Source organism: Apteryx rowi, unplaced genomic scaffold (assembly GCF_003343035.1).
Source record: "Apteryx rowi isolate R43461 unplaced genomic scaffold, aptRow1 scaffold_196, whole genome shotgun sequence".
Lineage (NCBI taxonomy): Eukaryota > Metazoa > Chordata > Aves > Apterygiformes > Apterygidae > Apteryx > Apteryx rowi.
Window position 1 is genome coordinate 457,213 of NW_020448263.1, and position 22,226 is coordinate 479,438.

Below are 22,226 nucleotides of genomic sequence, written 5' to 3' on the forward strand. Positions count from 1 at the left end.
TTGAGAGGACTCTGCTCTGAAACTTGCTTATTATTTTAGAAAAACAAATTTAAGTATATGTTCTCTCTTCTTGAAAAGGTTGATAGAACCTAATTGTAATGTTTTACATAAAGAGTAGGTCACTTATTATTTTTCCCTTTCAACAAATGAAGGATGAAAGATTTAAGCACAGGTGACAAAGCCTTTATTTCTAGGTGGTTATTCTTTCATATATGGAGTATGATTAAAGGTATACTGTCAAAGAGGGACATCTTTTTAGGTTAATCGTATTGATTAGTATTTAAGATCTGTCAACAGCAGTATCATGTTATGCATAAGAAAATCTAATTGAAAATTATTAATTTGGTTTCATTAGTTCTTACAGTGAGAACATTTCAGATATTCATCTCATATCATAGCAGAAATTGCTTGGCTTGAGTAGATACCACAAAATCATGTTTTAATGATTTTTTTCCTTTTTTCATCTTTTTTTTTTCACAGTCACATGACACAATCAGCCACATTTGAAGATCCTCGATTAGAGAGCTGCCAAATCACCCCTCCAACCCCTCGGAAAGTGGAAATGAGGAGGGATCCAGTGCTAGGATTTGGTTTTGTGGCTGGTAGTGAAAAGCCGGTTGTTGTACGCTCAGTAACACCAGGTATGTTTTCTCCACCTGACCCCAAAAGCAGTCTTGGCACTTCTTAGTGTCAAATACTGGCTGGATTGCCAAATGAGAGAATAGGTGTAGTCATATTACTAGAAAATTATAATGACTTCTATTTTCTTCAAAGACAGTGAATTTATTTGTGAGTATTAAAAATAATTCTGTACATATATTGACTGAGGACTTAACCTACTGAGATCAAATATAGTTGTAAATTTGAGTACTGTTAAAATATTCAGGCAGACAAGGTAATCATGAACACCAGGTAGGATTTTAAGTCTTGTATTGCAGAGCAGTTTCCCAGCTTGCACTCATTTTTGAATTTTATATAAATTTGTTAACAAAAAGCGAGTTTTAGCTTATTGCTCTGAGCCATTTCTGTTGTTTGACTGAAAAAAAATCACCCACTTCATTCAGGGAAAGAAGTTTTTCTCCCTGTTATGTTTTACATTGGTTTGATGCCACCTTCATTGCCATTGAAATCAGTGTTTTCAGGGGATGTATTAAGCTGTGAGATTAAAACATATGTATTCGTCATTCTTTTTATCATCAGGTTCCCATGAGGAGATTTGGGTTCTAACTTTTTTTGAAAAAGAGGGTGGTGATGTTGATTCTTCTTGAATGTATACTTCTGTATATCTGTATTAGAAAAAGCCAGTTCAAAATAGTCCTAAACTTCTTATTTGTAGTGAAAATTAGTGAGGTTTGAGTTTATGGGGTACCAGACCTGGGAATGTTCAGTCTCCTGAATAGTGGGCTCTTGCTCTTTATGCTTGAAAGCTCAGATGTTACGTAAAATTGCCTTGGAGCTAAGGACAGGACTTTGACTTTGCTCCTATTCAATATGTTCTATAGAGCCCCCATAGAGAGCAGAGGAGAGCCAAAATTGACTGTGTAAAATTCTGATGTCATTTACCCACGTGTGTGCATTGATTATGTTTGTATTGCTTCCAGATGAAGTGAGTGTTGTAACTAATATTTGAACTAGATTCACGCAGTTCTTTTCTCCCAGGTTAGCATTATTAATGTAGCCTTATGTTAAAGTTCTGTTTGGGAAAGGTGTTTATATCTATTCCAAACAAACAGGAGGAAAGATGTGTTCAGGACAACATTCTTCTACATGGATCTGTATCCGTTTATGCTGGATTTGTGAGTGAAGTAGTTTCCAAACGAAACAGAGGAAAGGAACAGCATTTGCTCAGTTATTGGGTGAATTTTTTCTGACACTGAGACATTTTGTTTTAAGACTTTAACTTCACAATGGTAATAATTCTTTAATATCATCATTGCAAAGTTTAAGGCAAAAGGCTTATGCCCACTTCTGGGCATTTAAACTCATGCTGGGAAGCAAAATATTTTGTACATTTTATAAAGTGTAAACTTAATATGCATTTTAATAGCATCAAACTCCAAAGTGCATGTATCTGATTACCTAGTTAGGCTAATTTGACAATCTATATCTAAGTAGAAGTGGCAATACTTTTGGATGTATCACTTAGAAATTCTTTTCACCAAGTGGAGGGAGTCTAGAGGAAAACAGACTCAATGACTAAGATAGAGAAAACTTTCTGTCTTAAGATTGAAAGAAGGAGGTTTGTTTCTCCTAGACCAGAAAAGTCTGAGGAGAGACCTGCAAATGACTTTCAAATATATAAAGTGATGTTGCAGAGAGGAAGGGAATTGCATGTTCTCCAGTGCTACTTTGGCAAGGACAAGAAGTTATGTGTTACAACAAGGAAGATCAGGTCTAGACACTGGGGAGAAGACTTCCTAATTTTAACAATAGTTAAACAATAGGATCATCTACAGGAAAAGGAGTCTTCCTCAGAGGTGGTCCTACAAGAAGATTAGATGGACATCAACCAGGAATGAGTAAGGTATGGTTGATTATGCCTTAAAGGATGGATTAGGTGACCTTCTATGGGCCTTGCTGGCCTATTTTTTTTTTTTTTTTTGGTAAGTGTGACTAACCCAGAAAATCAAGTCCTTATTTTTAGGTACCTAAACGTGGTTTTAGAACCTAACCTGAGGAACTTTAGTAGAAACACCTAAGCTACTAGCTTTCAAGATTTTGCTAGTGAGGAAGTACTTGCATTGTCAGAAAAAGTATTGTGTTAAATATGTCATTAGTTGAAGGAAAAAAACACACATAGTATATGAACAATAGTGTGTGTCTGTGCATTTACAGTGGTCTACTAACTTGTGCTTTTTTTTTTCATTTGTCTGTAGGCGGCCCCTCTGAAGGAAAGCTTATACCAGGAGATCAGATCATAATGATTAATGATGAGCCAGTCAGCACTGCTCCAAGGGAGAGAGTCATCGACCTTGTCAGGTAGTTGATGTCCTGTCACTTAAACAATGAGCTCAGTGGCTTATTGCCTGTGCAATCATTTGATAATATAGTAGTCTTGCCTTCTCATCGCTGAGAAAATAGAAAATAATGTTACTTTAGTTATAATGAAGAATGGTGAAATACTTCAGTATTGAAATGAGATGTCCTCATAAATGTCCTCTGGGTAGCTGAAAAAAATATGATATCGGAGCAGCTCCAAAATACTTGGGTATCAAAAGAAGAATAATATTTGCCTGATATTCCTTTTTGGTATGGATTGTTGGAGGAATAATTCTTGGAGCAAGGCAGCTCCAGTCACTGTTGCTCTATTGCTTTTTTTTTTTTTTTCCAGAAATAAAGTTGTGTCACAATAGAGAGTCAGGTCTGTCTTACGTGAAGAGGAAGGAAAAGCAGTTGGGATGATTTTGAGAAAGGATAGGTGCATGTAAATGGTATGTGTTTGGTTGGATATGTGGTAGGTGGGTTTGTATCAGAAGAGCAGGAAGGCCTGTGTAGAGATGAGGCAGGAAACAAGACAAAAGAGAGACTGCAGAGGGTGCAGGAATGGAAAAAAATGAGTATCTGTAATGGGATGCAGGAGGAGAAAAAGGATGGGGGACCAGCAAATGCTCAGAACATATGAGAAAAGGTGCAATGTGGTAGACATAAACTTTGCATTTTGAGTAACAGCAGGTGTTAGAAAGCATATTGCATAGAAAAATGATTGGCAATTCAAAATTTAAATATAAAGATGGTTAAAAATGGTTAAATTTCAGGAGCGTGGTCACCAGAGGCCAGTTTGGTTTCTGTATTTTTCTTCTCTGGTGTTAAAGTTTGAATTGGTGGGTCTAGCTGATTCATGGAAGATGATCGAGTTTTAACTGTGCAGGTACTTCTCAGAACTGGTAGCTGTCTATTATCAGTGTTGCCCAGGCAATTTTGAAAAGTCACATTTGCTTTCAGAAATTTAGTTAGGAGGTGCTGCCATGATAGTTGTACTCTTTCAGATCATAATTTGAGTAAACGTGTACTCAGTTTATGGGGCATAAAAAGCCTATTCAGCAGAGCAATGAAGCTGCCAGCAACACCGATGTCTTTATCTGTGTTGTATGAACAAAATCCCATACATTTTCAGATTTAAAAAAAGTGGTAACCAGCAGGTCAGCTAACAGAAACACAACACATTTTAGGAAGGTACTTTGACACTCCTATTTATGTAATAAAGAGCCCCCATGGACTAAAGGACCTGTCCTATTCCTATTAAATTCATATCCTATGCTCTGCATAGAGTAGCAGCATAAGACCCACCAATGGATCTTAAACTTATTTTTGATATCTTTGTTACTTCATAAAGTCATCATATTACAGTCTTCATTCTTTTCCTGATTCTTTGATATGTAAGCGCTCAGAATTAAGATCTCTCTCTCTCATTCCTCTGTTGCCAGCAATGTATAGTAATAACAACAGGAGAATAGACTGTCTGATTAAAACTGAGACAAAGTGGGTTTACTGTGTGCCTGATTCTCTGTCTGCCTGCAAGTGAGATACTGAATAAGAATGTAGTCCTTCCTAACCATGTTAACTCCATAGGTAGTGTCTTAGCCAACCAGCTACAAATAAATCAGTTAGATGTTTACATTCCAGGGGAATATTTTGGTGGCACTTTTCTCACACTGTAATTCTGCCTCTGCTCTCAGAATATATCTGCCTTTGGGACTTTGACAGAGACAGAGTGAAATGTATTGGGACTGTATATTACAGCATTGCAAATGAAGAGCTTTCTTTTAATTCCAGTGGGGACACCTGGAATGATTAGACACTGTAACTATACAGTCCTGAACCACAGCAGAAGCAATTCTTTGCACCAGTGAAGTAATACATCCCTTCTATGTAATAGGTTTACTTATGTGTAGATGCATCCATCACCTTGCAAGTAATGCTCGCTTTCAGTTTGCAATGTGGATGGAAGCAATTTTGAAATCTTGCTTTCCAGCTAGTAGGAAAGTATCTATGATCAGCAATGAGTATGTCTGATGACTGTAATGGGCATTATCAAAGAATCATAGAAAAACTGAGGTGGAAGGGATTTCTGGAATACATCTACTCCAATATCCTGCTCAGAGCAGAGCTACTGTCAAGGTTAGACCTGGTTGTTCAGGGCCTGTCCAGTCAAATTTTGAATATCTCCAAGAACAGAGATCTCACAGCTGTTCTGGGCACCTGTTTCAGTGCTTAACATTAGCATTGTGAGGGTTTGTTTTTTTTTTTATCAAATTGGAATTTCCCTTGATGCAATTTGTGACCTTTACGTCTTGTCCCTTATCTGCCCACCTCTGAGAAGTGTCTGGCTCTGTTCTCTCTAACGCCTGTAGTAGGTAGTGGAAGACTTAGATTCCTCCCTTAGCCTTGTCAGGTTAAACAAGTCCAAATTCCATAGTCTCTTCTCCTATGTCATGTGCTTAAGCCCCACAACCTTCTTAGAGCCTTAGACCCTCTCAAGTTTGTCAATAGCTGACTCACAGTGGCAGAGTCCAAAACTGGAAACACTGGTAAAGCTGCAGCCTCATGAAGAGTGGACAGGAATAATCACTCAACCTGTTGTCTGTGTTCTTGCTAGTGCATCCCAGTACGCAGTTAAGCTTCACCACTGGGAGGGCACACTGTTAACTCATGTTCAATTTACTGTCCACCAACACCCCCACATTTTTCTGTGGAGCTGCTACCTGGCCCAGTCAGGCCTTACTCTGCAGCATTATGAGAGGTTCATTCATCCCAGGTACAAGACTTGGCATTTGTCCTCATGAATCTCATAGGCATTCTGTCAACCATTCCTCCAGCCTGTCTACATCCCCCTGAACAACAGACCTGCCCTCAAGTGTATTGACCGCTCCCCCATTTGATGCCACCTACAAACTTGTTGAAGATGTACTCTGTCCCACCTATCAGGTCACTGATGAAGACGTTAAACAACATTGGCCTCCTGTAACCACTAGTAAGAGTAATGTCACCGGTAACATGCTGCCAGTTGGACTTCAAACTGCTGAACATTGCCCTTTTAGTCTCCAGTCCAGCCAGTTTTCCACCCACTTCATAGTCCACCTATCCAGTCCATAGCTCCTCAAAGTAGCTTTAAGGGTACTATGGGAGACTGTGTTGAAAGCCTTGCTCAAGTCAAAGTAAACAACATCCACTGCTCTTCCCATATCCATGTGGCCAATCATCTCATCTTAGAAGGAAATCAAGTTGCTCAAGCATGATTTGCACTTTGTAAATCCATTCTGGCAGTTTCCAATCATCTTCCTGTCTTTCTTGTACCTCCAAATGGTTTCCAGGGAGATTTGGTCCATAATTTTCCCAGAAATGAGGTAAGCCATGCTAACCTGTAATTTCCAAGATCCTTTTTCTTGCCTTTTTGAAGATGTGCATGACATTTGCCTTTTTCCAGTCATCAGGAACCTCCCCCAGTCACCATGACATTTCAAAGATGATGGAGAGCAGCCTCACAAAGACATCAGTCAGCTCCCTCAGCACCCTTGGATGTGTCCCATCCAGGCCCAGGGACTTGTGTGCATGCATCTTGCTAAGCAATCCCTAATTCATTCTTCCTCTACCATGGGTAGTACGTCTCTCCCCTGAGTCCTGTCACTAAGCACAAGCGCGAGGGAGGCTTGAAAGCCAAACTTACCAGTGAAGACCAAAACAAAGAAGGCATCGGGTACCTCAGCCTTTTCAGTGTCCTTCATTAGGTTGCTCACCCCATTCAGCTGCAAGCCCTTGTTTTCCTTGGTGTTTCTTTCACTAGTGATGTGCCTGTGGAAGCCCTTCTTTTTGCCCGTCGCATCCAGTACCAGTTTTGGCTCCAGGTGAGCTTTGGCTTTGCTCACTGCAACCCTGCATGCCCAGGCAGCGCTTCTGTTTTTCCTGGGTAGCCTGTCTCCACTTCTGTCTCCTGAGCACTGTCTCTTTGTGCTGGGTCTCAGTCAGGAGTTCCCCATGGGGCCAAGCTGGTCTTGTGCTGTGCCTGCGTACTTTCTTGCAGATCAGAGTGGACCATTCTGGCATTTTGAGGAAGCTCTCCTTGGAGAGCAACCAGCTCTACTGGGCTCTCTGGCCTTTCAGAGCTGCCTCCCACAGGATCCTGCCTCCCATGGGATCCTGCCTACCAGTTCTCTGAATGAGCCGAAGCCTGCTCTTTAGCTTAGACCCCCTTTCCTTCTTTCCCTTGGGAACTGACATTGTACCATTTCATGGTCGCTGCAGCAAATAAATAAAAATTGATATTCCAGCGCAATATTTTTTCTGTGATTGTATTACCTCTTGCTGATTAGGTATATTTTATATTCACAACATGAAATGGTGTGGCTATTTTTGTACTGTTTTCTCTCAAAGCTTTTTGTAAAGTCAAGAAATGATTTGTCTTTATAATTGTAGAGAGTGGGGGAGAAAATTAATCTAGTTTCAAAATACAGACACAAAGATCAGAGTATACCAAACAGAGGAAAAAAATGCAAACTGCACGAGAAAAAAAAACAGATTCTGTAAGTGAATGTACATAATGCTTTAACAAGGTGAGCAAGAGTCAAGAATTTCAAACAAAAGTATATACAAATGTTAGATGATAAGCCAGCCTCGAATGTTAAAAATAGTTTTTAGTGTAATGCAATATTTAATTGATTTCCAAGAAAACGTTAGCAGGAAATGTACTTATGAGAACAGTCATGCTGTTAAAGGAAAAGAAAATGGAAAAGAAAATTTCTGCTACACTCTATTTTAAATTCCCCCCCAAACTGATTCATAGAATCAGTTTGAGGAAAAGATTCAGAACTTCACCAAGAAGGGTATCTGAAAAGTGACAATTAAATCTTTTTTCATTAGGAAAGACCATGTCCCTAAGCAGTACGTTTGCTGTATTTTTAAATTTTCCATAAAATAAATAGAAGCAATTTTTTTCAGTCCTACTCCTRTTAGCTCTAAACTCACTTAGAGCTTTTTACTCTTAAGGAGTTAAAAATAATTAGACCAGTCTTTTAAGAAAGTCCCCTTTGTGTAACAACTTTACTACATGAAAATGCCAGAAGATAAAAGGGAACACAAAATACAGAAATTTTCACATTATCTTTTTATTACTTTTTAATATTTTAATTATATAATTAGAGCGTGCCTTTTAAATACTTATTATTGAAAATAAGCTTCCTTAAGTAGAAAACTGTATTAAAGCCACCTTTATTTAGGAAGATATTTTACTGAAATTTTAAGTGATACACAGACACACTGGTTAGTCCCCAAAACAAAGTCTGGATAGGGTACAGTAGTGGTACTTTGCTCATACTCCAATTAAAGTAGTTGTCTAGGCTCCCTGTGCAGCCTGTGGGGAAAGACTGGCACTTGAAAATGGTGATGCCTCTGTTTTAGATGCCCCTTGTCTTATTTTGGAGTAAACCTCTCCTTTTCATAAGCCTGTGTCTTTGCATTGACTAAAGAAGGAGCATAGTAAACTTACTTAGAATAGTAACCTGACTTCTAGGTTGCTAAATTAGGATAGAGTAATCCCATTCCTTGAAACTGTTACAGCAGTAAATTAGTATTTGGCTTCCTGTGGAATTCCACTAAAAGACTTTAATTGCAAAACTTGAACTGAAAATGGTGAAATTCACTAAGCAGTATTCTTTCTGTTGGCTCTATTTTCTGTTTAAGAGAAGTGACTCAAAAAACTTTCTGAAATAACTCTTGCTTTGGCAAGTTAACATCTTTTTGTCATGAAGATGGAGGATTCTTTCAGTTTTACAGGAGCATTTCTGTTTTAATTTTATATTTCCATAAGACTGGAGAGAAAGAACCCTCCAGGGTTTCAGGCTGCGTGTTGCGTTGTAAGTGCTAACGTGGATTTAATCAATACTGACCCTTCTCACCATCGCCATGGAGTGGATGAGGATTCAGTTGCTGCCACTGGACTCCATGCTGTTCCTGTATCATCAGAGCTAAATGTAGAGCAAAAATGAGCTCAGTGGTGGTGCCTTTCATCTTCCTCTTCTCATAGAAGCTGTAAATGTCAGTTTTCAAATGTAATTTCTACCTCCAGACTTAGACTATTTCATATATTGGATCAAGCAATTTTGGTGAATTTAATATTAAAGACATTCTTTCTTCATCAACATCGTAGAGGAAGAAGCAAGTATATTAAACTATTAGCCATGAAACTGCTTAGCAACCGAGAATCTTGAAAACTGCTTTCCCTGAAACGGCGCTCATGCAGACATTTTCATCTGAAGGTACTCGAATTTACTTCCAGTTCAGTATATAAATCCAGAGGCTATAGCTTTCAGGCCTTGACACTGTGAATTAGTAGTGTTTTGTTGTTTAGATACATTTTGCTGAACCGAGAGACTAAATTCTCTGTAGCTGGTAGGATTTTTACCAGTGACATCAATAGCTACCTAATCAACTGGCCCAAGCATAGAGCTAGGAGTCAGGGTGTGAGAACTCAGTCCCTTGCTGATTCAAGGAATGTTGTTGAATATATATCTTCTACTTTTTGGGGTGTTTGTGCAACATATTTTAGAGACAACTTAGGTAGTTTAAACCAACTGCTGTAATCTAACTGTGATAGCACAGACTCAGCCTTATCTAATTTACCCTTTTTCTTGGCTGCGATGGTGAGGTGCTTCCAGTACTTGAGCTAGTTTATTTAGAGCTAAATCAGATCTCTCTAAATTTTAGTTATTAATCTGTAATATGGTTTCAAAAGTGTTTGCCCACCTTGTCAGAGTTCTGTAAGAGTTAAATTGAGGTAAAAACTATATAGAAATAATACTTGTTATTGTTAAAAGCAGTACCAACTATGGAAATTGTTTTCTTTTAAATCCATTGTATTTGTGAAAGCATGCAGTTTCATATCCTTGCTGCGTTCTTAGCAAAGAGTTGGCTGACATGATTGAGGCAGATTTGGGCTCAATAGTTCAAATGTTAAGAATGCTCAGAACTTAATTTATAAGTTTCTTTTTGTGTTTACCAAGGTGGATACCCCCTAATGTTAGCAAGTTTGTGGTCTTTGAAATTCCACAGCTTGAAGTGTCATCCAGTGGAAGTGTTATGTCATCATCCTACCATGTTACCCTCTGGAAAGAGAAGTCGCTCATGCTGAATTTCAGGTCAGCTGTTCCATAACAAGTTGCTTCATGGTAACTGAGCACAGTGCTAAAGACAGAAATGTGGAGCAGCTGTGCCCAAAACCCAAGCAGCTGTATGAAATGCCTTCTTCAGATGTGAACCAGCAAATGTAGCTCTCATTAGCTTGTTCTGACAAGCAAGCTTACCGCTTCTCATAAAACTAAATGAAAGTATAGGCTTGTCTGCATGGGGGATTTACTTTGAGGTCAGATGCACTGATGTGAAAGTTTCAAAGTAACTGTTTCCTTATAAAAGCATATACAAATGAACATCCAGCTTTTATTTTATTATGAATTAACCCTTCCACATGATGGATTTCCTCTGTATTGCATACTCTGCAATAGATGTTGATCTGTCTTTGTGCTGTGGCTACAAGTAGTGTACATCACAGGATTGTTTCCTGTTGGGATGGTAGCAGAAGGTACCTAAAAACATCATGTCCTGTGTTTGAGGAGGGGAAGGGGAAAGAAGAGGTGTCAAACTACAAACATCTCATGGTTTCTCTCTCCTGACCCCATTATCAGTCTCTTTTTGCACACTTTTCCAAATCAATAAACAATTATTTTGGAGAAGACAGCCTTCCGCATCATACTGTTGGTACTTGAATATTCTGTGGCTTGCATGAATGCCTTGAGCATGTTACCACAGGACAGCTACACCTATACAAGACAAGCACTGTGATATGGAGCAGTTTAATCAACAGAAAGAAGAAAACAAGGAGGAAAACAAAAGGACTGCAAGGGCTTCAGGAGCTTGCTTGGGAAGTGTTGCCTTGTGCAGAATGGTTTCTGGGCTGGGAGGAGAAATACGGACTGATGGGAGAGGATCGTGCTGTGAAATTAGGATTGTCAGCAAAGAGTGACTGTAAAGGGTGAAGATGACAACGGTGCCTTCACCATGATATGCACAGGAGTCACAGAGCACGTTTGTCCTTGCAGGAGCGTGTGGCTGTCCTCATTGGGAAGTTTGCAGCTCCCTCATCCAGCCAGTCGGTTGCCAACTGATTCAGCATATACACATCAGCTGCTGAAGCTATTGTTGTGGAAAGCATTGTCATTATTGAGAAGATATGATATTTGCATGGGTATAAGGCCTGCAATGCTTGTGTTACACCCAAGACATTTCCCAATACCTTTGTCTGCAAGCAGAGGCTGTATTCTTGCTATTTATATTTGTACACAAGATCTTAGCTACAAATGGGTGTTTCTTTGGAAATGGACACATTGTTAGGATTTTCAGCTATTCTTACCTGTTTTCCTTAATGAAATATGGACAATGGTGTCATCAGCATTCCCTTTTATCCTGAGACACGGCTGGACATTAGTATCATAGGAATTAACTTGGTATCTGTTGCCTAAATAGCTTCAGGTTGACAGTGAAATGTGTCTTTAGAAGACTGAAAGGTAGATGGTAGTATCAAGCAGAAGGCAAGTAGTTACTATGAATTATACCCAAACACGTATTTTCTGAAAGATAGCAAAGGTGGTGTCATGAGCTAGGAGGCATACGTGAGGGTTTGATTGTTTTGCAGGTTGTCCCTTGGAGAGCTGTGTCTGCTGCAGGCACCTGGTGTCAGGGAAGGTCAGAAAGATTGTTATCTCCTGTTTAAGGAATGCTGTTTTGGGGGTGGCAGTTTTATATGCACCAGTGCTTGTAGGAACTTTAAAAGATAACTTCAAATATTGTGAGAAAAGGGGGAAAAGATTGTGACCAATTTGCAGCGTGTTGTGTAGCTTCATGAATTTGAAATATTCTTAGACTTTAGCTGTTAGTTGTATAGTAGCTCCTGGCAGCGCCTGTATTCGAAGGGTTTTGTCCATTTCACAAAAATCCATTTCTTTGTCAAATTGGAGAAGACAAAATTAGCCATGTCTTCTTTAAGGCACAAGGAGAATGAATGAGGTGAAAATGAATAGCTTTTAAAATATCTTAACCCATGCAATTGGAAAAGATGAAAGGAATAAATGGCGGTCCAAGCCTTTCTCGGTGCAGATCAAAAAATATTGGGACTTGGCATGTTGAGTGTTGTTGTAATCCCATGTTTGGAGTCAAGAGAGCAGTGTTTTCCCTGTCAAGGTAGGTGTCTGAAGTGGGAAGCAGTGTCTGGGGTGGGAAGGAAATAGGGAGAATATCTAACTGGGAAACAGGTAAAACCCCCTTAGAGAAAAAAGTGTCATGGAGAGGTAGTGGTAACTTATAGTCCCATTGGTATAGTGTCTTGTGTAGTGGTAAGAGGGGCTTTTCTGCCAACTCTCTACTTAATGCGGTGTCTTCTGTCTTGGCCTCCTGGCTTACTTACTCCTCCTCTGCATATTATTTCTTGTCTTGTCTCCAGATATCCCCTCTCTTTTGAGCAAGTTCACCATGTTGTGAAGGTGATTTTAGGAATTCTGTAATGGGAAGTCAGAATTCTTCCCATTACTCTCAGGAGTTCTTGAAGGCAGCAGGACCTTTCTGCTGCTCTCTGGCATGCTGAGGCTATGTCTTCCTGCCTTCCTGAAACTCAGAGTTACTTTTTAGTAACATACATCCTATTTACCTGCCAGGCTCCATTTACTTTATTCAGTACAATGTAATTAAGAATAGTGCCTCCTGAGCTCTATGTGCCCAGAAGGGCATGACCAGCTGTTTGAGGTGGCCCTCCCTCCTAACGTGAGGGTCCAGCTACAGTGATTTCTTTAGAACTTCTGTGTCGTCTCCCTGCTCTGACATTAATATCTGTTAGTCAGTTTGCCCGCATGTAGGGGTGACAGTGCTTGCCATCAGTAACTTATAGTTTGCCTATGCGGCTGAGAAATCACAAAAATACTACAGAGGTGAGAAGCACCTGCATAAATCCTACTCTGACAAAACTTTCCCAGTCCAAACCTTTTTTTGATTCAAATTGAGTGAGATGTCTAGACTTACTACCCAATCAGAAGGGTAGTTAAAATAGAAGGTGAACAGTTTTATGTAGGCTAAATCACTCTCATTAGTCCCCAAACTTACATTCCTCAGTCAAATATTACACTGATTGGGATGACTTTGGGCCACAGTGAAAGGTCAAAGGCTGGAAAAAAAAAACAATTTCTCCTTAAAGAAAAGATCTGAAACTGGTAGAAAATTAAATGGCTAAAATAAATTTACCTTTAAAAAAATACCAAATACTTCAAACGACAGTTTAACATGGTAGTTTTTTGTGGGATTTATTGGTCAGCTCTGCCTTGTTTGATCTCCAGTGTGATGATTGACCAGTGCTAGTTTATTGCAAGCAAGTGTGTGAAAGAAAGCGTGAGAGAAGCATGATTTTAGCTTCAGTTTCAGTTTTGTTTGGTTTGGTTTTTTTAAACTTTTTCCCCAAAGATACTGTTCTCTATTKGGCTTTTTTCTTGACTTGAAACATCCAAGTCTTCACTGACCTACTGGAAGCAGCAATAATAACAGGGGAAAGGTTCATTATGTGTATTTCACAGCAGGTGACTTTCCAAGAATGTTGGTCTTGGTCTTACTTTGTTTTGGTCTTGTTCTGAGAAAACAAGAATAACAAAGAATACCAAAATATCAAAATACAGACTTCAGAGATGAACACAGAATGCAATAAACTCTGACCCCTGTCTCCCTCATAACTCCCATATGCATTTCTTGCATAGTATGTGCTGAAACGGTAATTGTTGTTAGCTTTTACTCCTCTCTAGGCAGGCTAAAGCTTAATGTACTTTACTTACTGTACAAGAGAAAAGTCCTGTAGTCCAGTGTCTTTACTGTTAAATTAAGTAGGTCAGCTTAGCTGCAGGTTTAGTTAAAACCAAATTTGTACAGTTTATGGGTCAAACAAGACTCCAAGAGAGGCAAAGGTCTTCTCGTCTTATACTGTAGAACTTGTCCATTTTATGATGATCACTTGAAACTTTTCATCAGGTCCGTTACTCAGGAAGCAATGTGCAAAAAGACATTTTGTTTTCTAGAGAAGTAAATCAGTTGCTCACACAGTGTATATTTCATAAAAACTGTAGGAGTCATGAGATTTAATCACTGTACTGAAATCTTCATTCCATACGTTGCCTTCCTGCTTTGTATTCTTTTCTGTGCATCTTTACAATGTACCTGAAATTTGAAAGGAAAATATCATATTCCTAACAGTTTAACAAAAATAATAACAACAACTCTCGATTTTAGAGGAGAGCAAAAAATTTAAAACTGCTCAGTAGTTGAGTTTACAGTCCAGTTTCTCTTTAATTCTTTATCTTGTGTCATTGTCTACACTACTCCAATTTTACGTGGAAATTACAGTTTTGCAACTAAAAATATGCCTTTGTTCTGCATTTTATCTGAAATTCTGTTTGTGTTCAAAGCCTTTAATTAAATATTAGAACAAACGCTTTAGTAAAGATAGCATTTTTTTCTTATAAAGTATTGAAGCAATTTCTTAGTGTTCTACACCAATTATAATCATGTTACACTGTCCAGCAGGCTTGTTGAGTTCATTAAAAATTCATACAAACTGGCATGGGTTTAAAGGAGGAAATGTATCACATAATGACATATGACAGTGAAGGAAAACTCAACACACATTTTTGCCGCAATATTTTTCTTGGAGAAAGAAAAGATTGTATTATTTATGCTCTTAAATATGTAGACTATACTGAGAATATGTAATTCTTAGGGCCATTTATTAGACAAACCGTATATCATAAGCATACAATATGTCTTCTGCAAACATGTATATGCGTTTGCATATGTCTGCATATATATGAAGAGAGAGGGGAATGTGCTACATAAAGCTGTTAGAGTCATGGATTTGGGATGTATGCATTACTTAGAAATGAGAGCCTGAAGTTGTGCATCTCATTTTAATCAAAACCTTCTTATCATGGCATTATGTGCAGTTTGTACATCCTATCTGCTACAAGAAAAGTTGCTTTAGAGAGTTTTAAAATATTTATTTGAAATATTTCCTTTATCTCTTCCTAAAACGGTGATAAATAAAATGCCAATTCTGCAATGTCATTGTGATTCTCTCCACTATTAGAAACTCGCTTCTCATTTCCACTTTACTAGGAAAATACATATTAAAATAGTGAATGATGTGAACATAGATTTTTTTTAAACCCTTATCATTTGACTAGTTTTACATTTTTTAGAATGTCAGTGTTCATAGAATATACAAGTCTAGCTATTCATATATGTATATATAATGCTTATGTTTTTGTAAAAATACCAAATATAGTTGATTTAATCACTTTGGGCTGTAACATAATGAGGTTTCATGGACATTTTCCATGAGGGGAAGTAGATGTCAGTGGTATTTTCCATGGGAAATGCAGAAATAAGATCTCCTTGGAGGCAGTGGTCCCCAAGAGAGGCCGTGGGTGTCACCTGCCTTTTAGAAGTCAGGCAGCAACAGCTAGAGCTACAACTCTTGTGAGATGCTGGGGAGTTCAGGAAGACAGAGTTAGGATGCTAGCATGATTCAAAGCAAAGTTGATATTTCAGGCTGACAAACTGAAAGTTTCAGTATTTCACAATATATTGTTTGAATTGGAGCAAAAATAATATTAGGGCAGGTCCCTGTACTCCAATACCATGAAGCAAAACCTTCTCTCAGCTTTCTGGCATTATGATGGTGTACGTGGGGGTGCGGTGGACTCCCTTGTACTCCTAGGGGTTTACTAGGGAACAACTTTGGAGGTTGTATGCCTTGGTAAGCTTCTGCTGAGGGGTTATGAAGCCCAGACCTCGACCCACTGAGGCTTTCTCACAGTCCAAATACGTTGATCTCCATGAAGGACTTCCTGGGCAGTTTCTGAGCTGAGCGCTGCTCTTTCTGTGCATGCCACTGTGGGCTGGAGCGAGGTGAGGATGAGCATGTGGCCCCTGTCAAGGGACAGATGCAGTGTGCGGCACCAGCTCTCCAGGCCAAAAACAAGCACCGTAACAAGTAGCAGCACTGCCTAGCATTGCCTCAGCATGTTTTCTCCAATGACATTTGGGGCCACTGAGGGCTGTAGAAATCCTGTGCTTGCTACGTAGACCTGTTCTGATTCAGCAGCCGTGTAAACTCACTGTGCTGGAAGCTTTGCCTAGTAACAGATTGCTTCATGGCATGGGCTGCTGTAGCCAGCTGAGCAGTTCTGGGCAACGCACTTTGAAGCATTTGGCCATGGCAAAACTCAAATGTAAAAAGGAAGCATACAGAATATGGAAGCAGGGAAAGGTAATCTGGGAGGAATATAGGGACACTGTCCGAGCATGCAGGGATGGGGCTAGGAAGGCCAAAGCCCATCTGGAGTTTAATCTGGCAAGGGATGTCAAGGACAACTAGAAGGGCTTCGACAAGTACATCAGTAACAAAAGGAAGACTAGGGGAAATGTAGGCCACTGTTAAACAGGGCAGGGGCCCTGGTGTATTCAATGCCTTCCTTGCCTCAGTCTTTATTGGTAAGACTGGCTACAGGAATCCCAAATCCCTGAGAGCAGAGAGGAAGTCTGGAGCAAGGAAGACTTACCCTTGGTGAAGGGGAATCAGGTTAGGGATCACTTAAGCAAACTGGACCTACACAAGTCCATGGGCCCTGATGGGATGCACCCATGAGCGCTGAGGGGCTGCCTGATGTCTTTGCAAGGCACCTCTCAATCATTTTTGAAAAGTCATGGCAACTGGGAGAGGTGCCTGACTGGAAGAAAGCAAATGTCACTCCGGTCTCCAAAAATGGCAAGAAGGAGGATCCAGGGAAGTACAAGCTGGTCAGCCTCATCGTGATCCCTGAAAAGGTGATGGAGCAGCTAGGCCTAGAAACCACTTCTAGGCACATGAAGGGCAAGAAACTGATCAGGAATAGTCAGCATGGATTCATAAAGGGGAAATCAGGCTTAACCAACCTGATAGCATTCTATGATGGAATGACTGGCTGGTTGAGCTGCTGGGCTCAGAGGGTTGTGATCAGTGGCACAAAATTGAGTTGGAGGCCATAAACTAGTGATGTACCTCAGAGGCCAATACTGGGTACAATCCTGTTGAACTTATTCATTACTAATCTGGATGATGGGACCGAATGCACCTTCAGCAAGTTTGCAGCCAATACAAAACTGGGAGAAGTTTCTGTTACACCAGAGGGTTGTGCTGCCATTCAGAGGGACCTTGACAAGGTGGAGAAAAGGGCAGAGGGGAACCACGTGAAGTTCAAAAAAGGCAAGTGCAGGATCCTGCACCTAGGGAGGAATAACCCCATGCACCAGTACAGGCTGGGGGCTGACCTGCTGGAGAGCAGCTCTGCGGAGAAGGCCCTGGGAGTCCTGGTGGACAAGTTGAAATTGGGCCAGCAACGCGCCCTCGTGCCAAAGATTGCCAATAGTATCCTGGACTGTATTAGAGCATTGCCAGCAGGTAGAGGGAGGTGCTCCTTCTCCTCAGCCCTGATGAGGCTGTGCCCCAAGTGCTGCATCCAGGTCTGGATTCTCCAGTACAGGAGAGATATGGGCCTACTGGCGCAAGTCTAGCAAAGGACCACAAAGATGATGAAGGGCCTGGAGCATCTCTCGTACGAGGAAAGGCTGAGAGAGCTGGGTCTGTTCAGCCTGGAGAAGAGAAGGAGCAGGGCTCAATGTGTATAAATATCTGACAGGAGGGTGTAAAGAGGATGGGGCCAGACTGTTCTCAGTGGTGCCCAGTGATAGGACAAGAGGCAACAGGCACAACTGAAACACAGGAAGTTCCGTCTGAACATAAAGAAAAACTCTTTTACTGTGAGGGTGACTGAGCACTGGAGCAGGTTGTGCAGAGAGAGGTTGTAGAGTCTCTATCCTTGGGAACCATCAAAAGCCATCTGAACATGGTCCTGGGTAGCCTGCTCTAATAGGCCCTGCTTGAGCAGGTGGGTTGGACTAGATGATCTCCAGAGGTCCCTTCCAACCCCATTCATTCTTTGATTCTGTGGCTGGAGAAAGTTTGCCTGCATCTGGCATCTGTAGGTCTATTGCCAGCTTCGCCCATGTACTTTTCCATGACACTCACTCTTCTGCCAGCCTGTTTAGAGCTCTCTTGCAAATGATCTTGCTGGGGAGAAGAAATCCAGTCTGGGGCTGAGTTTGCTGAGTCTGACTTTGGGGACAGCGATCATAGCCAGTAACAAGGATAAAACCAGTAGGCTTGGGGAGAGCACAGACCCTATGGAAAAATGGCATAGCTGCTGTTTTTCCACAGCAGTACCTTGGCCAAGGTGGGTAGTGGAGCCCAGGACTTGTGAGATCACATTCTCCAGCCTCTGAGCTGAAGGGCTGTGTGAACAGGGGGGGAGGAGCCTTTGGGGAATGGGACTCTAAGATCAGGCAAGACTGGCCAACTCTGGTAAAGGGGGAGATACCTGAGGAGATCGTGCAAGAAAGGTATATTTTGAAACATACAGGGGCATCAAGACTTATATACATGGTCTCTGCATCTCAGGATTAGTCCTGTTGTCCGTTATGCATTTTTTATGGGGGAAGGTAGTCCTTTGTGGTCCAGTATGCTCAGAGAGTAAAGCATGCAGCAAGCTGTTGAGAATGCATGGTGTTTTGTAAACCAGCCTCAAAGAAATCATACAGACCCTGTACGTTGTTGTTAACTGCCTAAATAGATAGGGCTACTCATCAGGGAGGATGTGCAGTGTGATGTGGCAATAACACTGGATCTTCCCACCTCTAGCTGATTGCACTACTATCATGTGGCAATAGCTGGGGTAATAGCTGCCAAATTCCAGAAATTCTTATATTTAGGGTAGGGAATCTAGAAGCCATGTGCTGGCACTGCAAGGCAGGTGCTATTTCCCAGCACAGTGTGCTGAATATGGCCTCTGGTAAGTAAAAGTTTTGCTCCAGAATAAGTGTGGCCCAACTGAAGTGCAGCATGGATGTGCCATTGCTCTTCTGGATGTGCCATTGCTCTTCTGAATTAGAGCTGTTACTGTGGCTGTTCCTGTCTTGATCTGCTTGACTCACACAACTGAAGCTCGGCCTAGGGTAAAACTACCAGTAGCAGTCAAGAGGTAGCATTTCATGCCTCAGCTTGCCACAAGTTAAATAATTCATTAAATCTGACCTTTCAAAATAGTGTGGTGTGTAACTGACAGAATGAGTTGGATATAAAAAGAAAGAGAATATCAAGTGGGAGTAGGTGGACAATGTAAATTTGATATAAACCCACACAATGTCTGCAGTGTCGTCCACTTGTATAGGTATGCTAATAATTGGAGGTCCTTCAGGAAAAGCAGCAAAAATGAGCCAGAAATTGTCCCCTTATGTGAGAGACATAAGAAGCTCTATCTAATTGGTTTATCCAAAATAAGAGCAAGATGGCTCTGTCTGAATGGGAACACCTGAATGAGGAAGAGCTTTGATAGCAGACACCTGTTTGGGTTGGCAGAAAAATACAGTCCAGCCCTGAGAAACTGTAGCTAGAAAAACTGAGGCAGAGGACAGAGACAGTACGTGTTTGGGGGAGAGGCAAATGTCCCCTGGCACAGTCTCTGGAGGACTGCAGTCATTCTCCATTGTTGCAAGTCTTTGAATGAAGACCTTGTACGTATTTGGAAAGATGTGCTGTAGCTCAAGCAGAAGTTAAGGCCTTCACAAAGTACCTCCTATCTAAGGTTAGGAGGCTTGTGTTTTGCAGGAAGTCAGATGTAGATAATGTTTTGCCCTTGGGATTTTTGAATGCGTAGGAGTGATAACTGTCCTATCTCTTTGCAAAATTCTGATTGTAAGTAGCTTAAAAAGCTAAGTGTATCTTTTATTGTGATATGGCTGATTTTCTACAGTTAGAAACCATTCAAAATCTCATCAGCATTCGGATTTACCAGCGTGAAGAGTCTATGCATGTGTGTAAAACCAGTATGCCTCATTCCCAATGCCCTGACCAGACTGTGTGCTTAGTACCTGTGGAATTAGTAGCCCTTAGTGGAAGTGTTTGACTTTTCCAATAAGCTGGCAAAATCGGTAGCCCTATCTTACAGTGGTAACTTTCTGCTTTTAGACTCTTATTCAATGTCACCCCTGCCCATCTTCTGTCTGCATGTGTTTATCATCATGCGGAGCATCTTCCAGAGCCTTGCTCATAGCTGGTGGTGAGGCGTAGTGATATTCTGTCCGTCTGTGCTCTCTTGAGGCTATGCAGGACTCTTGACTTTTGTTGTTGTTGTTGTTGTTAGTTGTGCACTTGGGCTAGTAAGCCATTTACTGAGTGGAAGTGAAATGCAGCATTATTAGCACTTACTCTTCTGATACAGAGTGCTGAGCACATCCAGTTTTGTTGTGTCCATGTGTTTCCTTCAGTTTTTAGTATTAGTTGTTGTTCTGCACTGACATTTGGGAAATCTCTGTGTTGGCAATTAAAGTTCTGAATGTCAGAAACAGGAGAAAAGAAAATTGTGGTAAAGACTGTCAGAAGTGTCATAATCTGATTAGGATTTACTAATTTAAGATTTAGTTTTTAATTGAGTAGCAGTTTATTTACAGTAGGGGTTACTCTTAATGTCTAGATTAAAAAGACAACATGTTACAAAAATATATAGTGTAGTACATTCACTAGCTCCTTTACAGTCCGTTTGTAAAACATTCTAATGATACACTTCATAGATTGCATAGAATTCATAGTCTATTGAGTAAACAGTAAACTTTTAAAAAAACGTTCCAGTAAGTGCTTGTATAAGTCTTTGGTAGATGCTTCTGAACAGTTAAATTGTCTCAAGCAAAAAATATTGGAATTTTGAATTGTCTGCATAGTACTGCCTTCGTGATGGATTACCTATGATCTCCATGAGAGCTTTTCCTTCAGCTGCTGCTTTAGAATAATTACAGTGCTTTTGCATATATGTCATTAACAATGAGGGGAAAAAAAGACTCTTGTGAAGACTGTTCATTTAGATATCTGATACATAAGGCAGCATGATATGAGTTTCCCAGTAGGATACTGGTTGCTGCTCAGTACTGCAGCAGTGATGCACAGGTTTGTTATTTCAGAGAAGGGAATATCATTGTAAACATGGATTTTTTTGTCTAATTTAATTTCTAGAGGCAAACATCAGTGGCTCTTTGGTCAAAAATGAATTTGTCATTGGTAGCTTTTAAACAGTACTGTTATTGTAAGCAGAGTAACAAAAAGTAGCATTTTACAATTATTAAAACATGATACAGTGGTAGTAATAGTGTTGTTTCCTTACTCTGCCAGTGCCTGAGTTATTTAAACAGTCAAGTGAAAATAAAGCAATTCTACAGCTTTGTAAATTAATTATTTTTATTTATTTGAGAAAGATGATGGACTTGTTTTTGTAGACATGAATAAAAATGTCCATTTGATTTTTAGCTCAGAGGCAGCTCTGAATTTACAGTGTGATTGATATTCTACATGTTGACTCTATAAACAACGTGTCCATAACCTTAAAATACTAAAATGCTTACTGACTGCATTCTAGAAATATTTAACTTTTGTTATCTGGCAAGGGGTGCCTGCTTCTTTAAGGCTTTGTAAGGCTCTCTTAATTGCTTTCAGAGGGTTCAGGCTGCTTATGGATTACCTCATGCATTATTTGTAGCAACTGTACCTGTAGTCTGCCAATTTATGGAAGATATAGCTGTCAGATGACAATATAACAGACTTTAAGAAAGCTTTTACCTATTTGATCTAGGGCAGTCCAAGGAGTGGTTTGTGACATGGCATTCCCAGTGGCTACCCACTGCAACCGTTACAGGTCCGGTTCCCATCACTCTACCTCATTCTCCCCAGCTTGTGTCCCCTTCTCGTGAACTGGGTGCCTGCTAAGAACTTTATAAAACACCAGATGAAAATTAGGTATTTCAAATAGGACAAACCTGATTTTAAGGTTAACATTGATGCTATGTGTTCCAGCATTTGGAACTTTGAGGCTATATGTTCCAAAACAAAACATGGGCAAGACACTGCAAGAGTGTTTTATTGCGCTATGTTTTATGGACCCGTACAGATGAAAATAAATGACAAGTGGAAATAAATGAAATCAAGCACAGCTTTTAGAAAGTTTTGTGGAAGTAGACTTTCCCTCAGTAGGATGGTCTATGCACATGCTTACTACCATTTTTTCATTGCATCACGG

At 40.3% G+C, this 22,226-nt stretch overlaps 1 protein-coding gene across 1 annotated transcript in view; it reads left to right on the plus strand.

Annotated features, from left to right (window-relative positions):
• The window catches only part of FRMPD4 (FERM and PDZ domain containing 4), a 120,958-nt gene that overhangs the window by 47,331 nt on the left and 51,401 nt on the right, over positions 1 to 22,226 (plus strand). The window contains exons 2-3 of the mRNA XM_026062920.1: positions 481 to 641; positions 2,877 to 2,979. Coding sequence (XP_025918705.1) covers positions 481 to 641; positions 2,877 to 2,979 — 264 coding nt within the window. The remainder of the gene's footprint in view (positions 1 to 480; positions 642 to 2,876; positions 2,980 to 22,226) is intronic.